The sequence below is a fragment of the Umbelopsis ramanniana genome (assembly GCF_025399195.1).
Source record: "Umbelopsis ramanniana AG unplaced genomic scaffold K450scaffold_5, whole genome shotgun sequence".
Lineage (NCBI taxonomy): Eukaryota > Fungi > Mucoromycota > Umbelopsidomycetes > Umbelopsidales > Umbelopsidaceae > Umbelopsis > Umbelopsis ramanniana.
In genome coordinates this window covers 380,270-395,943 of record NW_026252091.1, presented here as the reverse complement: position 1 = coordinate 395,943, position 15,674 = coordinate 380,270, and the positions used below count along the sequence as shown (strand labels likewise).

At 43.0% G+C, this 15,674-nt stretch overlaps 5 protein-coding genes across 5 annotated transcripts; 1 reads left to right on the top strand and 4 right to left on the bottom strand.

Moving 5' to 3' along the window:
* Positions 1–54: 54 nt before the first annotated feature.
* On the bottom strand, positions 55–4,781 carry K450DRAFT_223463 (uncharacterized protein). Its single transcript, XM_051586065.1, has 14 exons — positions 4,579–4,781; positions 4,212–4,460; positions 3,298–4,139; positions 3,090–3,197; positions 2,838–3,022; positions 2,684–2,767; positions 2,554–2,623; positions 1,576–2,487; positions 1,327–1,498; positions 1,145–1,244; positions 898–1,076; positions 614–825; positions 389–545; positions 55–324 (listed from the first exon to the last, which is right to left on the bottom strand). Exons 1-14 carry the CDS (start codon positions 4,718–4,720, stop codon positions 188–190), a joined length of 3,549 nt encoding a protein of 1,182 aa, XP_051448405.1. The 5' UTR covers positions 4,721–4,781; the 3' UTR covers positions 55–187.
* A 1,088-nt stretch (positions 4,782–5,869) lies between these two features.
* Positions 5,870–6,871, bottom strand: K450DRAFT_223462 (uncharacterized protein). Its single transcript, XM_051586064.1, has one exon. The coding sequence runs from the start codon at positions 6,850–6,852 to the stop codon at positions 6,064–6,066; it is 789 nt and encodes a 262-aa protein (XP_051448404.1). The 5' UTR covers positions 6,853–6,871; the 3' UTR covers positions 5,870–6,063.
* A 335-nt stretch (positions 6,872–7,206) lies between these two features.
* Positions 7,207–10,852, bottom strand: K450DRAFT_223458 (uncharacterized protein). Its single transcript, XM_051586063.1, has 6 exons — positions 10,770–10,852; positions 10,605–10,687; positions 8,931–10,541; positions 8,495–8,839; positions 7,596–8,423; positions 7,207–7,514 (listed from the first exon to the last, which is right to left on the bottom strand). Exons 3-6 carry the CDS (start codon positions 10,536–10,538, stop codon positions 7,263–7,265), a joined length of 3,033 nt encoding a protein of 1,010 aa, XP_051448403.1. The 5' UTR covers positions 10,539–10,541; positions 10,605–10,687; positions 10,770–10,852; the 3' UTR covers positions 7,207–7,262.
* On the bottom strand, positions 10,473–11,109 carry K450DRAFT_223453 (uncharacterized protein). Its single transcript, XM_051586062.1, has 3 exons — positions 10,770–11,109; positions 10,605–10,687; positions 10,473–10,541 (listed from the first exon to the last, which is right to left on the bottom strand). The coding sequence occupies exons 1-2, from the start codon at positions 11,049–11,051 to the stop codon at positions 10,667–10,669; spliced, it is 303 nt and encodes a 100-aa protein (XP_051448402.1). The 5' UTR covers positions 11,052–11,109; the 3' UTR covers positions 10,473–10,541; positions 10,605–10,666.
* Positions 11,110–12,374: 1,265 nt separating this feature from the next.
* K450DRAFT_223442 (uncharacterized protein) lies at positions 12,375–14,505 on the top strand. Its single transcript, XM_051586061.1, has 8 exons — positions 12,375–12,746; positions 12,844–12,855; positions 12,936–13,009; positions 13,074–13,314; positions 13,374–13,592; positions 13,663–14,238; positions 14,307–14,357; positions 14,418–14,505. The coding sequence occupies exons 1-8, from the start codon at positions 12,471–12,473 to the stop codon at positions 14,490–14,492; spliced, it is 1,524 nt and encodes a 507-aa protein (XP_051448401.1). The 5' UTR covers positions 12,375–12,470; the 3' UTR covers positions 14,493–14,505.
* The last annotated feature ends 1,169 nt before the right edge of the window (positions 14,506–15,674 follow it).

Below are 15,674 nucleotides of genomic sequence, written 5' to 3'. Positions count from 1 at the left end.
AATTATATGCTCAAAATTTTTACCGCAGTCAAGCTTTTTTTTGTTAAAATAATCCTCAGTTTATCGATGGGGGCATCGTCCGCCGCAGCTCCTCAATTGAATCACCGTTTGTTCAATGCATTAATGAAGAAATATATCGTAATAATGAATAATAGTGCCTTCCTTACAACAATCCTAATGTAATTAATTATAGCACATCAGTGAGTCTTCGTCTAATAATACATTTTTCTACTTCTACAAATGCTGTCATGATAACACAGCAAATAAGGACTTGGCACCATTCTAGCCACCCAATTTGCTCAAGCAGTAGCCAACTGGCCAATGCTACAGGAAAGAAATCGATGAGAATGAGCAGACAATGTGACAGACTGAGGACAATGTTCCATACCTGGTATGTAGCAACCAGCCACCATAGCTCCAAATGAAAGTACAAATGCACCTACGATCCACTTATTGCCAAATATGCCAGTTACAAATACAGACTGGCTAATGGATCGGGAGAAAAATGATTGCAAAAGTTGCATTGTAGTCATGTTGACGAATGCCTATTGAGATGGAACATTGATGTAAGTAGTTGCTCGACAAGGCAACATTGAGGTAAAATGGTCCTTACCACTGATTGTGCAGCACTGAGTGGCATTTTCAAAACCATCAAATCAATCACGTACAAGCCCACTGTCAAAGCACATATTAAAAATGCTTGGAAAATGACAATAGTCCAGGTAACTTTCGTAAGAACTCCTTTTTTGGGGTTACGAGGATTGCGATTCATGATTCCAATTTCCTTGGGCTCAACGCCGATAGCCATTGCGGGAGGGACATCAGCTGGTAATATGAAATCTCAATCAGTAAGGCAGGAAACATATAAATAATCTGGTTAATTGCCATGGCTCTTACCAATGATGTTAGCCCAAAGAATGAGAACTGTACCAAAGGGCAATTCCATCCCAGAAATCGCGCACACCAGATTCAAAAAAATTTCGGCTCCATTACAGCTCAGAAGATAAACAATGAACTTCAGGATGTTGTCAAAAACATGGCGGCCTTCTTCAATTGCCGACACAATGCATGCAAAGCTAGCAGTTCACATTATTAAGCTATTATCCCAAAAAGCGAAGACGCAGTAGTCAGGATAATTACTTACTTATCATCGGCAATCACCACGTCAGCGGCTTGCTTCGTTATTTCTGTTCCAGCCAAGCCCATTGCAATGCCAACCGATGCGCATTTGATGGCCGGAGCGTCTGCATAATGCGAAGTTGCAGAGGGTGAATCAGAAAATCGATGACGATAAAAGGTTTCCAGTCAATGATCTACACTGCTTACCATTGACACCATCACCAGTCATGGCTACTTGTTCTCCTCTTTCTTGCAAAGCCTTGACAATCTTTAACTTGTTATCTGGACTCACTCGAGCAAAAACATTGGGAAATGGATTTAATCCTAAAATAGCTTCATCGGAGAGGAGGTCTAATTCGCTTCCAATCATGGCGTATGCCTATATGTCAATTCAAAGTATGAGTGAGTACTGTCATTAGACTTTCTGTTTAACTATGGCAAAACAAAAACCCTTACCGTGCAAGTATTATTGGGCTGAACAATTCCTAACTGGGTTGCGATAGCTGTAGCAGTTTGCACATGATCACCAGTGATCATAATGACTTTGATGCCAGCTTGCTGGCAACGGGCTATAGCATCTTTCACGCCTTCTTTTGGAGGATCAATGAGTCCAATGAGTCCAATGAAAGTTAGGTCAGCTTCGTCATAATGGCTATCGTTTTCCTCGGTTGATATCTGTAGGGCGTTAATGACATCGACTTTACGATAAGCTAGACCAAGTACACGAAGCCCTTCCTTAGCCATAGAACAGCTTTCCTCAGACACTTCATTGATAAAATCCTCATTAATAACTTGATCCTCAATGCGCTCTCCATGAATAATGGAATGTATGGAGTTGGATTTCGCAGTCGGTTCGCAGAAATGAGTGCATTTACGAAGTACCTCTTCAGGCGCTCCTTTACAAAGGACATACTCAATGCCCTCAGAGCTTTTCCAGACCGAACTCATGAGTTTTCGCTCGCTGTCGAATGCTTTTTCATGGACCTTTGAAAACCCTTTGCTTAACCAGGTTGCACGAGAAAGACCGGATTTGGTAGCGGCAACGAGCAAAGCAACTTCAGTTGGATCTCCAATTTCTTTCCATTCACCTTCAGAATGGCTAATTGATGCATTGTTACATAGTGATGATACCATTAAGGCTAGAGTCATGGTAGGCGCATTAGCGGCGATATTGCTAGGCGACACTTCTCGAGATGAAACTGCTGGTGTTAGTTTGTTTAGAGATGGGACTCGGAGGGATGGAACTGCTTGCGATATAATCTTGCCATCCAAAGGACTTGAGCTTTGAGATTCCGTAAATCCATATGCTAGTCCATCAGTTGTCCAAAGTTCGGCCGCTGTCATTTTTCCTTGGGTGAGCGTGCCCGTCTGTTAAAGTATGATAAAAGTTTAGCCTTCTGTGCTGTGAAGAAATAATAAATCGATGTGACCTACCTTATCCGAACAAATGACGGTTAGACTTCCTAATGTCTCGACAGCAGGAAGTGTTCTAACGATACAATTGCTACAAAACAGATGTGTAAGAGGATATTAAAATCAAGAATACAAATGTTGCTATACTTACGCAGCAGCCATACGACGAACCGCTAATGCCATCGTGACAGTGGTAACTGCGATCAAACCCTCAGGAATGACAGAAACTGCCAAACTGTACAAAGGGATGTAAATATGAAGAATTAAAAGGTGGAGAGCTTCAGCTTTCTAGTTCATCTGCTTACCTCAAGCCAATGTTGATGGTAGTTTTAGCATCCTTTTTCCATGCAAGGCCAATACCAACAACAAGGGCACATAGTACGACTGCGATGATGATAAGATACTGGCCAAGCTTTGCTAATTTCCTTTGAATAGGGGTAATGACTCTTTTTTCTGATCCAGAATTGATCGCCATACTAACTTTGCCAATCTAAGGTGTTTCGATCGTAAGTACGTCATTAAGGTTAACTCCTTCAGAAGCTTCATTTGCTCCTTACCTCCGTTTGTGTTCCTGTACGGACTACAATTCCCTTGGCTCTTCCTTTGGCCACCACTGTGGACATGAATGCATTGCCTTTACAGTCGCCCAATGGAATGCGACGAGTCTAGAGGTTATCATTTTCAGGAAGTGGTTGTAGCATATGATGCAACTTTTTGTAAGCCTCAAATCTTACTAACTTTACCAGTTTAATTCGAATACTATACCTTTGCGCTGACAGCCTCTATCGTTTTCGTGGTTGGAACACTTTCACCCGTCAAGACACTTTCCATAGCTTGCAATTGCGAAACTTCAATAAGTCTCAGATCTGCAGGAATAGCTTCGCCTTCCTCCAGAATGACCAAGTCCCCTGGCACTAATTCAGATGAATCAACGTTTTGTAGGACTCCATCTCGCATTACATTTGCTTTGGGTACTGTTAGATCCGATAATGCCTCCAAGGTTTTACTAGCTTTGAATTCCTGCCAAAAGCCAATGATGGTGTTTAAAACAATGACAACAAGAAGCACAGCCATGGATTTGAAGTCTTGTTGCGCAGCTTCCACAATACTAGCTATGATGAGAATAATGACCATGAAATCGGCGAGTTGACGTCCGAGTATTTTTAGAGCACTTGATTTTGGTGGATCTGGTAACTGGTTATAGCCGTAATGACTGTACAGGGCAGGCAGTACTTCTGAAGGTAAACCTTTTTCTGGATGGGTATTTGGAAACATTGCCAGAAGCTTTTCAACCGTGCGATCAAAGTAGAGAGCAGGTGGGGCATATTTTGTGCCTCCAGGTTGAGGCATTTTGTAACTGTAGGATTTTTCGAGGTCCTGAGCTTCGGGGCTTGTCAACAAGCTCTCGACAGTACTATGCTCATCTTTAGCGACCAGATCCTTCCAATCGTTGAATTGAGGAAATGACCTTGTGAGCATGTGCAAGATAGCCAATGCGGCCTGCTTTTGCTCAGCTGTACAGTTCGGGAGACAACGGTAATGTATTTTAAGATTGAGACGTATTTCGTGAGCCAGTCGACGACCTACTACACGTCTAAAATCGGATACTAAAATTTGGATATAAGTGACAAGCATCATGCAGCGAGGCATGCAAAAGCACACGGGATATATCACCGTACCTTCTTCAAAAAAGTCTCCAAAAAGGAAAAATGCCATGTCAGCCTCTTCTGTAGGTCTTTTCCGTAGTAAATTGCCCTTGGTCTTGCCAGCAAGAAGCAATAAGCCTTCGCAAAGACGATCCATTAGAGACTCATCAAGGTCTGCAAAGTGGCCGCCACGGATGCGATGATCCATGACATATTGCAATCCCTGCAGAACCTCCATTAAGGGGATGTCTGAATTTTGTATTGAGCCGACCAAATCATGAACTAGAGAAATGTATAAAACATGAAACCATAAATAAGAGATGAACAGATATAATAGGGCAAGTGTTTGGAAAATAAAGTTGACGTGTGGAGTACAAACGATCTACATATCCGCACGTACCATTTATCTCTATCTGGTGTTCTGTTGAACGACGACCATCTTTGAGTACTTGGCCGCCAAACTCGATATCTTTTTCGCTATATACATCTTTTGCACACAGCGTTGAGGTGGACACTGTACTGTCGGAAGAGAGCTTGTCCATAAATTGTAAATTGATACTCGTGTAGATGAAAGAGCAGACGCCGAAGGAGATAGTTTATGAAAAGATAAAAGAGAAGGTTTCTGGTTGCACCAATGTTCCAATCGGCTATTATCTGATGTTCTTCCCTTTTTGTTGAACCTCGTAACTAAAATGTCGTATGACTGAAGCCGGCAAGATTGGCAATGTAATATGAAAACTATCCAGCGTTGCCGATAAATACGGCTTTCAACTCTCAGCAGTCTGTATGTCAGCAGCCATTTTTTTCTATTTATTTTCATTATTATTTATAGCCAGTCGACTCGACTGGTAAAGCTAATCCAACGAGATGTGAATAGGAGTAACTCAAAAATAAGGAGGCATACAATAGCACAGGGACCTAGATGTTTTTTTTCTTGAGATTTCTTCACGTATGTATTTTGCGGAATGCTACTCCCCTGTAACGGATGCCACTTATCGTAAAAAATAAAATATCTCTTTTGATCATACGTATCATGCCTGATGTGGCAAGGCGTCCAGGTTCAGGATCATCATCAACCTGCAGCGATAGCGACCTGAATGTAAACGGCTTAATATACACATGAGTGCTCAGGAGGGTTTAGTCAAGTTTCCAACAAAAGTGCATATATTCTGCAAGGAAAAGAGCCACACAGGCAACATTGACTTACAACAATTACCGTACGGGACGTTCTATGAAATGCTAGGAAAGATAGAAGCTACTGATGTTAATGTTTGCTTTGAAATATGGAGGGTACGATTCACAAAATGAATTGCATCAGAGTCAGCTACGACATGCCAATAATGACTTCTAACGCGTTGAAGAAAAATGAGTTTTCTTGGCATCTAAATGCAATTGGACCGAACATGGAAATACCACTCGACTATTTGAGGAGCTGGCCTCAACCAGTCATATTACTGTCCCTGTAGGAGCCCATGGTTTTGAATCCACTTGTTTACGGGGATCAAATCGTACCGACCTATGTAACCGACCACCTTGAGGGTATGTGGATACCATCTACGGGTCCTGTAACACTTGATAAGTGGATTTCTTTAGGATGCAGTATTTACTAAATAAAACGGCAAACGCTATCGGTTTAAAATTCAGAGTTCAGCATGAGCAAAATCAGATTACCGAAAAGGTAAAGATACGTTGCCAATACTTCCAACTTTGCATCCCGGTAACAGGCTATTAGGTTTCTTTTTATATATGTAGAACAAGATTATACAAGGCAGCCCTCGATGCTAGGCGTCAAAGAAAACAAGAAGAAGCCAAATACATGCCTAGCATAAGAAGGCAAGGAAAAAAACACAATATATAGAGATCTTTGCCATCCTCAACACCGCATCTATTCGATATCCTGCTTTATGCATTTCCGAAATACCACCACAATACCATCGCTTGTGCAGCTTGATATACCCTCCAGGAGACAGACCACATGACCTCTCGTGCACCAATTGAAGCATACATGCACAAATTCATCTGTTGTTTTTGCTTCTTCTAGAGCATCCCTGAGCTGTGGCTGGTCTCGCGGGTCAACATAGTTAAAAAAACTTTTTCCGATAGCGTCTTCGATCCGTACGCCAACCATTTCTTGTGCAGCTTGACTGACGAATAGAATACTGAGAGAGCGTGTAAATCGATTCAATATCACGGCGAATCGTGGTTCCAGGCTTCTTTGCGTGTCGTCCCAGTTATACCGTTCGATCTGTAGTCCCATAGTTCGTTCTTGATTCTCTGATCCTTGGACCATTTCTAATGAGCCATCGGGTTTTATAATGTGCAATGTCAACGCGGATTGAGCACGAACGTAATGCCTCTCTGTCTCTGGTCGTCGAAGGAATGTGGCCAGTATGACAACGTCATAGCAGTAGTGAAAGATCGCTTCAACATCCGCGTACTCTCCGTCAGAACGTTTATATCGGCAATAAGTTAGAGCGGATACTTCTTGTGCTTGAATTCTTGCCATATTTAATCGTCGTATGGTAGGTGCTTCGTCCGGGTGCAAAAACTCGAACGCGGATCTCCCCACTACGTCTTCCGGATTGTAACCAAGAACATCGGTAACACTGTCAGATGCGTATAGTATCTTGCTTTCATCAGATGTGTCATGAAAGCTTATAAAATTTATATCCATTAAATGCTGTTTGTCAGACAAAATGAAAAAATTTAAACGTCGACGGGAGAATCGTCCTTTTATATGTGAAATTTGATTTAAGGTTGTGTTGCAAAGTCTGGGCGACACATTTACTGACTGGTTTGTACACAATGTACCCTCCATATCCTTACGTCCTTTATATTGCGTTGCTTCTTATCATGCCGTCGTTGACGGGAAATACATTGTGGAGCGCTCTGTATAATGCCTGAGCGATTCCCTGTCATAATGCTTGGCTACAGTTGGTGTAGCTGGCAGCCAGAAACGGAGAATATTAACCGACAACATCTTCGTTATGGCTCCAGCCTTTCGTATTCTTCTTGAAACAGTTTACAATTGACATTTGATAATTGCATCTTTTTTTTTATTTAAAGGGTAACTTCGAGGGCTGCTTACACAACTGAGTATCTACCAGTAGCTCCTCCACCACCTGTACGAGCGTCCTGTTCCATTTGAGCAACGGTAGCCTCCATCAATATCCGCTTGACTTCATTCTTGGCTTTATCTATGACCATTTCACTATCTCCCTCAATGAACAAGTACAGCTTTCGTTCATTTGCACCCGGTTGTCTACCAGGAGGAAAGTATGTACCACGTGTAGTAATGGCTGCTCCAGAGACTTCGATAATTTGAGTGATCATTTCCTAAAGAACGGGTAGAAACAAGTTGATTTAGATAAATGATGAAAACATGAGTGAAAGTGATACCAAGAAACACCATCTTACCTTATTTGTTACCCGCCATCTTGCTTTCTGAGGATAATCATTGATCTCAATTTCATAAGCAAATCCTGGGTTACCTTCTTTAGCATCTTCGTCTTGCTTAACGGCCGTTTCTTTATATTTGGAATTGATGTCGTTAATGATATCTTGAGCCTTGCGACCGCCTTTATTAGCAGATGATGAGAGAGCGTTGATTCTTGCAGCTACTTGCTCTACCGCCTTCTTGGCCGCCAGAGCTTGCGGCGTTAATTCTTCTGTACTCTGTGTAGCAAATGCATGTGGCGTTGGTCCGCTGGGCTCTGAGTCTGTTCGGGCACCGGCCCGAGTATCCGCCTGGACAGCTTTAAACTCCACATTGAGAGAATGCTCAGCTTCGTCCTCAGATTCCTCATCATCCTCGCCACCATATGCCTTCTTCTGGAACTTTTTGACCATGTCTCGATCTTTGTCCAGTCGCTCCAGACCTTTGCCTCCAAATCCGGAACTTGAGATCCGTTCTTTGCCACTTTTGACCTTTTCTTGAAATTCATCTACTAGTTTTTGTAGGTCGGTTGGCACAGGTTGATCGCTAAGTTTAAGTGCTTTGGCAATATCCATAGCATATCGATCTTGTTCAGGCGTAATGAAAGTATAAGCTGTACCCTTGTTACCTGCACGACCAGTTCTACCAACACGATGAACATAATCTTCCATGTGGTTGGGACATTCGTAATTTACAACCAGCTTGAGTTGCTTAACATCCAGACCGCGAGCGGCTACAGATGTAGCGATGAGAATATTGGATACACCAGCTTTGAAATCAGAAAGAGTGCTATCGCGATCCAATTGATCCTACCCAAAATAAAATAGAGCGGTTAGAATAATGGTCGTTATTTCAGCAAACAGGGTTATCCCAAACATACCTTTCCTCCATGCAGTGATAGGCACATGTAACCACGTCGAATCAGGTCACGTAAAAGGTTATCAGCTGCTTCCTGTTTATCGACAAAAATGAGGGTTCTTGCATCTTCATTCTCACTATTGTAGAATTGGCCAAGAATTTCCAATAAGCGCACAAATTTTGATTCGTCCTCTCGAACCTCCACAATTTGAGTCACATCCTCGCATACCACACTGCGGCCACCGACTGTGATCTCTAACGGACGTTTCAAAGCCTTTCTAGCTAGGGCTTCCATTTGCCGCGGAAATGTTGCAGAGAATAAAACAGTCTGCTTGCTTGGTCGAGCATTGTTGACGATCTTCATGACCTACAGAACGATTGGTTATACATTGGTTAACGCATATTGAATAAGCTGAGCATTTGTGCTTACGGAGCAAAACAAGTCAAGGCAGACGTACCTGAGGCTCAAATCCCATGTCAAACATTCTATCAGCTTCATCCAGCACCATATAAGTGACTCGACGCAAGTTTGTAACCCTTCCAGAATTAGCACACAGTAAATCAATCATGCGTCCCGGTGTACATACAATGATTTCAGCTCCACGCTTGAGATCAGCAATTTGGTCCTTGATAGGCGATCCTCCGTACGCACAGACGGCACGAAGTCCGAGAATTTTGAGGAATGGTTTGCATTCACGATGGATTTGCACCGCCAACTCGCGAGTGGGAGTCATGATGACACTAATAGGACCTTCACCGTTTTCTATAGGACGCTGATCCTTGATGTGTCGGAACATTGGCAGTAAAAACGCAATTGTTTTACCAGATCCGGTTTTTGCAACGCCGATCACATCACGTCCATTCATAATAGCAGGAATGGCTTGCGATTGAATAGGAGTAGGCTTATCATACTTGAGCTTACGGATGATCTCAAGACAGCCTGATGGTAAACCACAGTGGGTCCACTTTTGAATCGGCTTTGGACAGTCTACACCTCGAATTTTTATTCCGTCCAACTCAATACGGAGCAGGTCAACTTGATCTTGAGTGAGCTCTTTCAGTTCCGGGGGTTCGATGTAAAAGTCTTTTCGGAAGAACTCGTACTCCACTCGCGAGTGATCTACAGGAGCAAGATCCTTCTTCTTAACTCGCTTAGCCGCCATAGCTAGGATATCTTCTGGATCGGATCCAATGTCACTATCATCATCATCTTTATCCACTGGCTGGCCATCGTCGTCGTCATCAGACAATCGACCATCTTTTCCATTAGATTTGGAAGAGCCACTTTTCAACTTTACCAGGTCCTCATCATTGAGTCGTTGAACTGCCGCATCGACATCCACCATATATGCTTCCAGCGGGTCAACATCATCATCATGATCAACTTGCATTTTTTCTTGCTCTTTTTCTGCATTGCTTGGCTGTTTATCTACATTCATTGACTTTGGAGCTGTCTTCTTAGCACCACCAAGACCGTTGAGCTTATTACCGAGCCCCATTCCAAACCCAATGCGCATTTTCGATTTAGTAGGTGCATTGTTAGATTGACTCGTGTTTTGTGTCGTATCTGATGCCATAGGTTTACCAAATCCCTTGCCAATAGTCATCATGTTTCGTCGAACAGGGGGTTTGGAGACAAGAGATTCTGCCTTTTCGTCTTCAGCATCATCATCCTGCTTAGGCAACGCAAGGAACTTTCCATCATCTGGAAGTTCTGGAACAGGTTGTTGTTGTTCATTATCTACAGCCATTGTATCGTCATCTTCATCATCTTCCAAGCTCCAATTTTTTCCTGTATCGTTTTCCGCGGGTTCAGCATCTTCGTCCATAGCGTCTTCCATTGCCTCTGCTTGCTCTCCATCAGCCTGAACATCAACTTTTTCATTGGTATCGTTTGCAACTTCTGAGGGTTGAGCATTAGATTCGCCTTCGGGCATTTCAGCTTGCTTGGCAGCTTCTCTCTCTCTACGCCATTGTTCAACTCTCTCACGTCGTTGACGAATGACCTCTTCTCTATCAATTTGCTGTTGTTTCTCGTCGGCTGCAAGAGCAGCAGTTTCTTGCATGGCCTAAAGCAACACACGATATTAGGGTATGAGAATTGAAAATCATTGTATTTGAACAACACTTACCTGACTAGAACCAGCCTCAGCAGCAGGTGCTTTGGGAGTTTCGCGAGCTTTATCCAGATTATCTATATCTTGATTGATGCTATCTGGTTTGCGCATAGGTGATGCAGGTGAATGAAGTCGATCGTGGGATGATTTTGGAGTATCGTGGCGGTTATTGGATCTTACTTCGTCTTCTCGTCTATGGTGGGATCGTGATCTATGGCTAGATCTTCGGTCGTCGTGCCGTGATGATCTTGATCTCGACGAAGTTCTGTGATCGTCGTCGTTCCTTGATCGATGTGACCTATCTCTGTCGCTACTGCGGTCTCGCCGCGATCGATGTCTGTCTTCTTCTCGCGACCGGTGAGAATCTCCGTACCGATCTCTATGAGAGTGTTTCCTACGCTTGTAAGAAGGAGACGGCGAACGCTGTCGTTCTTTAGAATATGATCGTGGTGAAGGCCCCATGAGTCAGCACTACTTGGTCAAATTGTATTGATTCAAAGACAAAACCAGTCAGTAGGGGCACCATTTTTGGGTTAACGAAATGAAATGCGTGAGTCACGTGCAGATTCAAGGTAACCTATTTTCCGCCAGCACTTTTTCTCAGTTATTCACCAACGCGCAGAGTATGGATGAGATCAGATCATTAGAAGCACAGGAGGCACTGAACAGTATGAAATTGTTTTAATCTCGATTTTAACGCTGCCACTAGTACTTACATGCTCTTCCCTTTTAGCTCTTTTCGAAATTTCCAACATTTTGAACACGGGACTGAGTAAGCAAGCGTTATCGACATGTGTGTCTTTATGTGAGAATGGCGCCAATCCTGAAGCTCTCGCAGTATGTATTAAAATGAATGGCAATTATTTGGAAGCATTAGCTAACACGGCGTCTTTGCTAACGTATCAATTCTCTATGTTGCATCAGGCGGTGATTAAAGACCTTCAAGGCGAAGTCAAACAACTTGATGTAAGCTGCGCGCACGATATTGCTCATACCTAAAAGGCACTGTTACTTAAACCCTCTTCCACAATGTGAATGTCCCTTCACAATTAGAAACCAAGCTCCTGATGTACATACTATATAGCACTATATCTTCGCACATGCAATATTTGAAATAATGGACGGCATGATCGCCTGATAACCACATGGTGTACGTTTGTTTAAAAAAAATGGTCGAACAGTAGCCACAAGTATAAGAAATGATCTGTTCATTGATGTCTGGCACTGTCAGAACACATTGTACCGCAGTGCCTACCGGTGAGCTGCGGCTGATGACTGACTCAGGGTGTGACTTGCTTTGAGAGGTCGCATATAATGAGAAGCTCATATGCGACCTTTTGCTCCCAAACTTTATTGTATTACACGTATGACAGCGTCCGAGAAACTCACTTCGAGGCATAACTTGGGTGATAATAGACCCGTAACTGACGACACTGTCACGGAATTAGCTTCCAAATTAGTTGATGCTAGACTCAATGGCTCTGATTCTAAGGCTGTCTCCACCAACATGTTCGATCCTAATCATGAATTTGATCTTGCTGAACTAGAGTTGGACCATGATATTGCTCAGCTTGCTGAACAAAATCGCCCCCGCAAGGTGAGTACCTATACCGAATATGCTTCAAACTTATTCAATCGGCGATTAATCATCTCAAATCGATGGCCTCAAGTCCAAACTATTGGACCCGACAGATAGAGATACTGAGGAATACAAGAAAATGATTGAGGATCGTCTCATAGAGGGCCATGGAGAATTCATGATGGAAATCGGTCTTGAAGGTATGTTAGATAAATGGCATATCAATGATCTGTCGGAGATTTCGCTCTGTAACGAGTGGTACTTAGTGTGGCATTTTGTCCATATTAGACGATGGTTCGCCGATGAATCTAAGCGATGAGGATCTGAAATGTGCGTTGACCAACTTGGAAAAAATTCTGGTTGAAGTAGATGCAGACTATGCAATTATGGATGAGCGGAATATTAGCGAAAATCCTTTCCCTGAGATCAAGACCAAATACGTCACTGAAGAGAAAGCCCCTGAGGAGGCGAAGAAGAATGATCTTCCAATAACCAAGGTGGCACATATCATGATACGAAAGAAGAATCCGACCATTGACAGTATTCTGGAAATTAGGGTGGCCGTTGTAGGCAATGTTGTAAGTTGTAGCATTCACTTTTGTCGGAAATGGACACGATGTATTTCGTTTTCTTTAAACGATACTTGTTTTTTTATTGATTTCCTTTGGCATATAGGATGCTGGAAAGGTAGACAGTATTGAAAATTGACGTCGAAATTGAACGTTAATTGTCTATTTTTGACTTACAATTGTTTTGCCGTATACCAGTCCACTTTGCTTGGTGTTTTGACCAAAGGTGTACTTGACGATGGGCGAGGAAAGGCCCGACTCAACCTTTTTAGGTAATAACAACTGAGCCATCAAAATTCGCAAAAATGGTGTTTGTTATTGACGTTTTTCTTGTAGACATAAGCACGAAGTAGAATCAGGACGAACATCCAGTGTAGGAATGGAGATCCTTGGCTTCAATTCGAAATCCATACCTATCACACATCCAAGCAACGGAGGACGGAAGCTGACATGGGAAGACATTTGCAGTCAAGCTTCGAAGGTAGTCAGCTTCGTAGATCTCGCTGGTCACGAAAAGTACTTAAAGACCACTGTGTTCGGCATGACTGGCTGTGCACCGGACTTTGTCCTGTTAATGGTAAGCATTAGTTGGCGAAACTAATGCCCTCTAGATAGTACTGACAAAGAAACCTTTAGGTGGGAGCGAACGCTGGTATTATTGGAATGACAAAAGAGCATCTTGGTCTTGCTCTTTCACTTGGAATTCCAGTGCTGGTAGTTATCACAAAGATTGATATGTGTCCTCCAAATATCTTGGAAAGCACCATCAAGCAGTTGGTCAAAATTCTCAAGTCGCCAGGTTGTCGGAAAATCCCAATGTTCATAAAGACCAATGAGGATGTAGTAGTAACTGCGGTAAGGCTCTGAAGAGCAATTTGGTAGCTCTGGTAAACACACAATAACGATTTTTTGGTGGGGCATTTAGGCGAACTTTGTGAGTGAGCGCCTGTGCCCAATATTTCAAATCTCTAATGTCACTGGCGAAGGATTGAGCTTGGTTCGCAACTTTTTAAATATCCTCCCTTCTCAGGCAAAATACGACAGCTCGCTACCATTTGAATATCAAATTACTGACACCTTCTCAGTACCATTTGTTGGGACCGTCGTTTCCGGAGTAGTTATTTCCGGTGTGGCTCACATTGGAGACAACTTATTACTAGGACCTGATTCACTTGGCCATTTCATACCGACAGCGATAAAAGGTATACAGCGAAAGCGAGTCAATGTACCAGCAGCTTCGGCTGGCCAAGGTGTAACGTTAGCTTTGAAACGAATACGGCGCAGCCAGATCCGAAAGGGAATGGTAATGCTCTCACACGATAAAGATGCGCCAATGCCAAAAGCTTGTCGTCAGTTTGAGGCTGAGGTCCTCGTCCTATACCACTCTACAACCATTGGACAGAAATATCAAGCTATGGTTCACTGCGGATCCGTGCGTCAGACTGCTCGAATTGTCAACCTAGATCAGACAGTGTTGCGAACAGGTGACAGAGCGACGGTGGTATGTATATTTTGATGCGATGAGCTGTATGAAACCTAGTCCTTTCTTTCTAAAATTGGATCGTTTAGACCTTTGAGTTCATCAAGTGCCCGGAGTGGCTGAAAGTTGGTGCTAGAATTGTAAGTTGGCTTTGCATGGTTTATCAAACTTAAGATAGTCACTAACCAACTTAATAATAGATATTTCGCGAAGGTCGGACAAAGGGTATTGGAAAGGTTACGAAACTCTTAACAGAACCGATAAAGACGACCTGATCCTGTATAATATATAGCATTCGAGTTATTTTCCACTCCTTGCCCTTTTTTTTTTTTGAGCACCCAAAGAACCCAACAATAAATATAACAACACATTCATGACGGTTCAAACAATTGCATCGCTTTGCCCCTTTCTAGGTTTTCCGATCACAGGGCTTTACGAATCGGTAGAAGGGGGACTTACTTGAACTTTTATGGAGAAATTGAACAAAGAACTATGATAAAATAATGTTTTATTCCAGAAATGATTGAAAAATGCATCGTATGCATTGTCTTATTGAAATGTGTGTACAAAAGCAGAAAAAGAGAGACACAATGGTATATAACTGGGTCAAGCGTACTGGAGTTACAAAATGAACACTATCCATACGGCTACAAAGAGAGTTGAAAATGTATACAGGTATATGGAACATGACTGTGAAAGTTTGTGTTATTTTCGGCTACCTGCGAGGCTTAAAATCACTTTTACAGGTTCACTTCCCACTAAGCCTGTGAACTCGTAAATGTCGTCTCATATTGCTTTGTACGCTGAATTTGCGGTCGCAACCAGGGTGAAGGCATTGGAAAGGCTTTTCACCAGTGTGTGAGTATGTATGAATTCGAAGTGAGCTCGGTCGACTAAAGGCTTTTTGGCAATAAGGGCAGGCGTATCGGCCTGAACCAGCAGGCGAATCAGCAAATTGGCTGGGGGGAGACGCCGAGCCTGATCGTTCGGAATCTTCTTCTTCGACATCTTCTTCCATCTTCTGATTATGCACATATTCCGATGTCGTCGCTGAGATGGCTCGACGATGCGATTGTATGAAAGAAGAAGATTCTGCACGATGAACGTGGTGACTAAAATCAGATAGTGACCTTCCATGTGTGTACTGTTTCTTCACCAACTGCGGTGGCTGAAGTGGATGTTGTAAATATACAGAATTGTTGGCGGGAACTAAATTTGGCCTCGCTTGCATCGACAGATCCATAGCTGTAACGTACGATGATGGTTGCTCATAAGGTTGGTATGATTGGGGTGCAGAAGGACGGGGAGGTAGCGCTTGGTTGACTGCACTGGGCAATGCAAAGGCGGAAGTTGGTTGCTTAGACCAACTTCCATTACCTACGGCAGCAGAGTGCGCGAACGGGTATGAGCCAGTCATACTTTCGCTGTAATGCCGTCTATGTCCATACATGCGCGAC

Coding starts and splice junctions, on each gene's coding strand:
- K450DRAFT_223463 (XM_051586065.1), bottom strand. CDS start 4,720: ATGGACAAGCTCTCTTCCGACAGTACAGTGTCCACCTCAACGCTGTGT. Junction 3,023..3,089: donor GTACAGGAACACAAACGGAG/GTAAGGAGCAAA, acceptor GAAACACCTTAG/ATTGGCAAAGTTAGTATGGC. Junction 546..613: donor TCAGTGCTGCACAATCAGTG/GTAAGGACCATT, acceptor CCATCTCAATAG/GCATTCGTCAACATGACTAC.
- K450DRAFT_223462 (XM_051586064.1), bottom strand. CDS start 6,852: ATGGATATAAATTTTATAAGCTTTCATGACACATCTGATGAAAGCAAG.
- K450DRAFT_223458 (XM_051586063.1), bottom strand. CDS start 10,538: ATGCAAGAAACTGCTGCTCTTGCAGCCGACGAGAAACAACAGCAAATT. Junction 8,840..8,930: donor ACATGGGATTTGAGCCTCAG/GTACGTCTGCCT, acceptor ATCGTTCTGTAG/GTCATGAAGATCGTCAACAA. Junction 8,424..8,494: donor TATCACTGCATGGAGGAAAG/GTATGTTTGGGA, acceptor TATTTTGGGTAG/GATCAATTGGATCGCGATAG.
- K450DRAFT_223453 (XM_051586062.1), bottom strand. CDS start 11,051: ATGGGGCCTTCACCACGATCATATTCTAAAGAACGACAGCGTTCGCCG. Junction 10,688..10,769: donor ACCATAGACGAGAAGACGAA/GTAAGATCCAAT, acceptor TGCGCAAACCAG/ATAGCATCAATCAAGATATA.
- K450DRAFT_223442 (XM_051586061.1), top strand. CDS start 12,471: ATGAATCTAAGCGATGAGGATCTGAAATGTGCGTTGACCAACTTGGAA. Junction 13,010..13,073: donor GCCCGACTCAACCTTTTTAG/GTAATAACAACT, acceptor TTTTTCTTGTAG/ACATAAGCACGAAGTAGAAT. Junction 14,239..14,306: donor CAGGTGACAGAGCGACGGTG/GTATGTATATTT, acceptor TGGATCGTTTAG/ACCTTTGAGTTCATCAAGTG.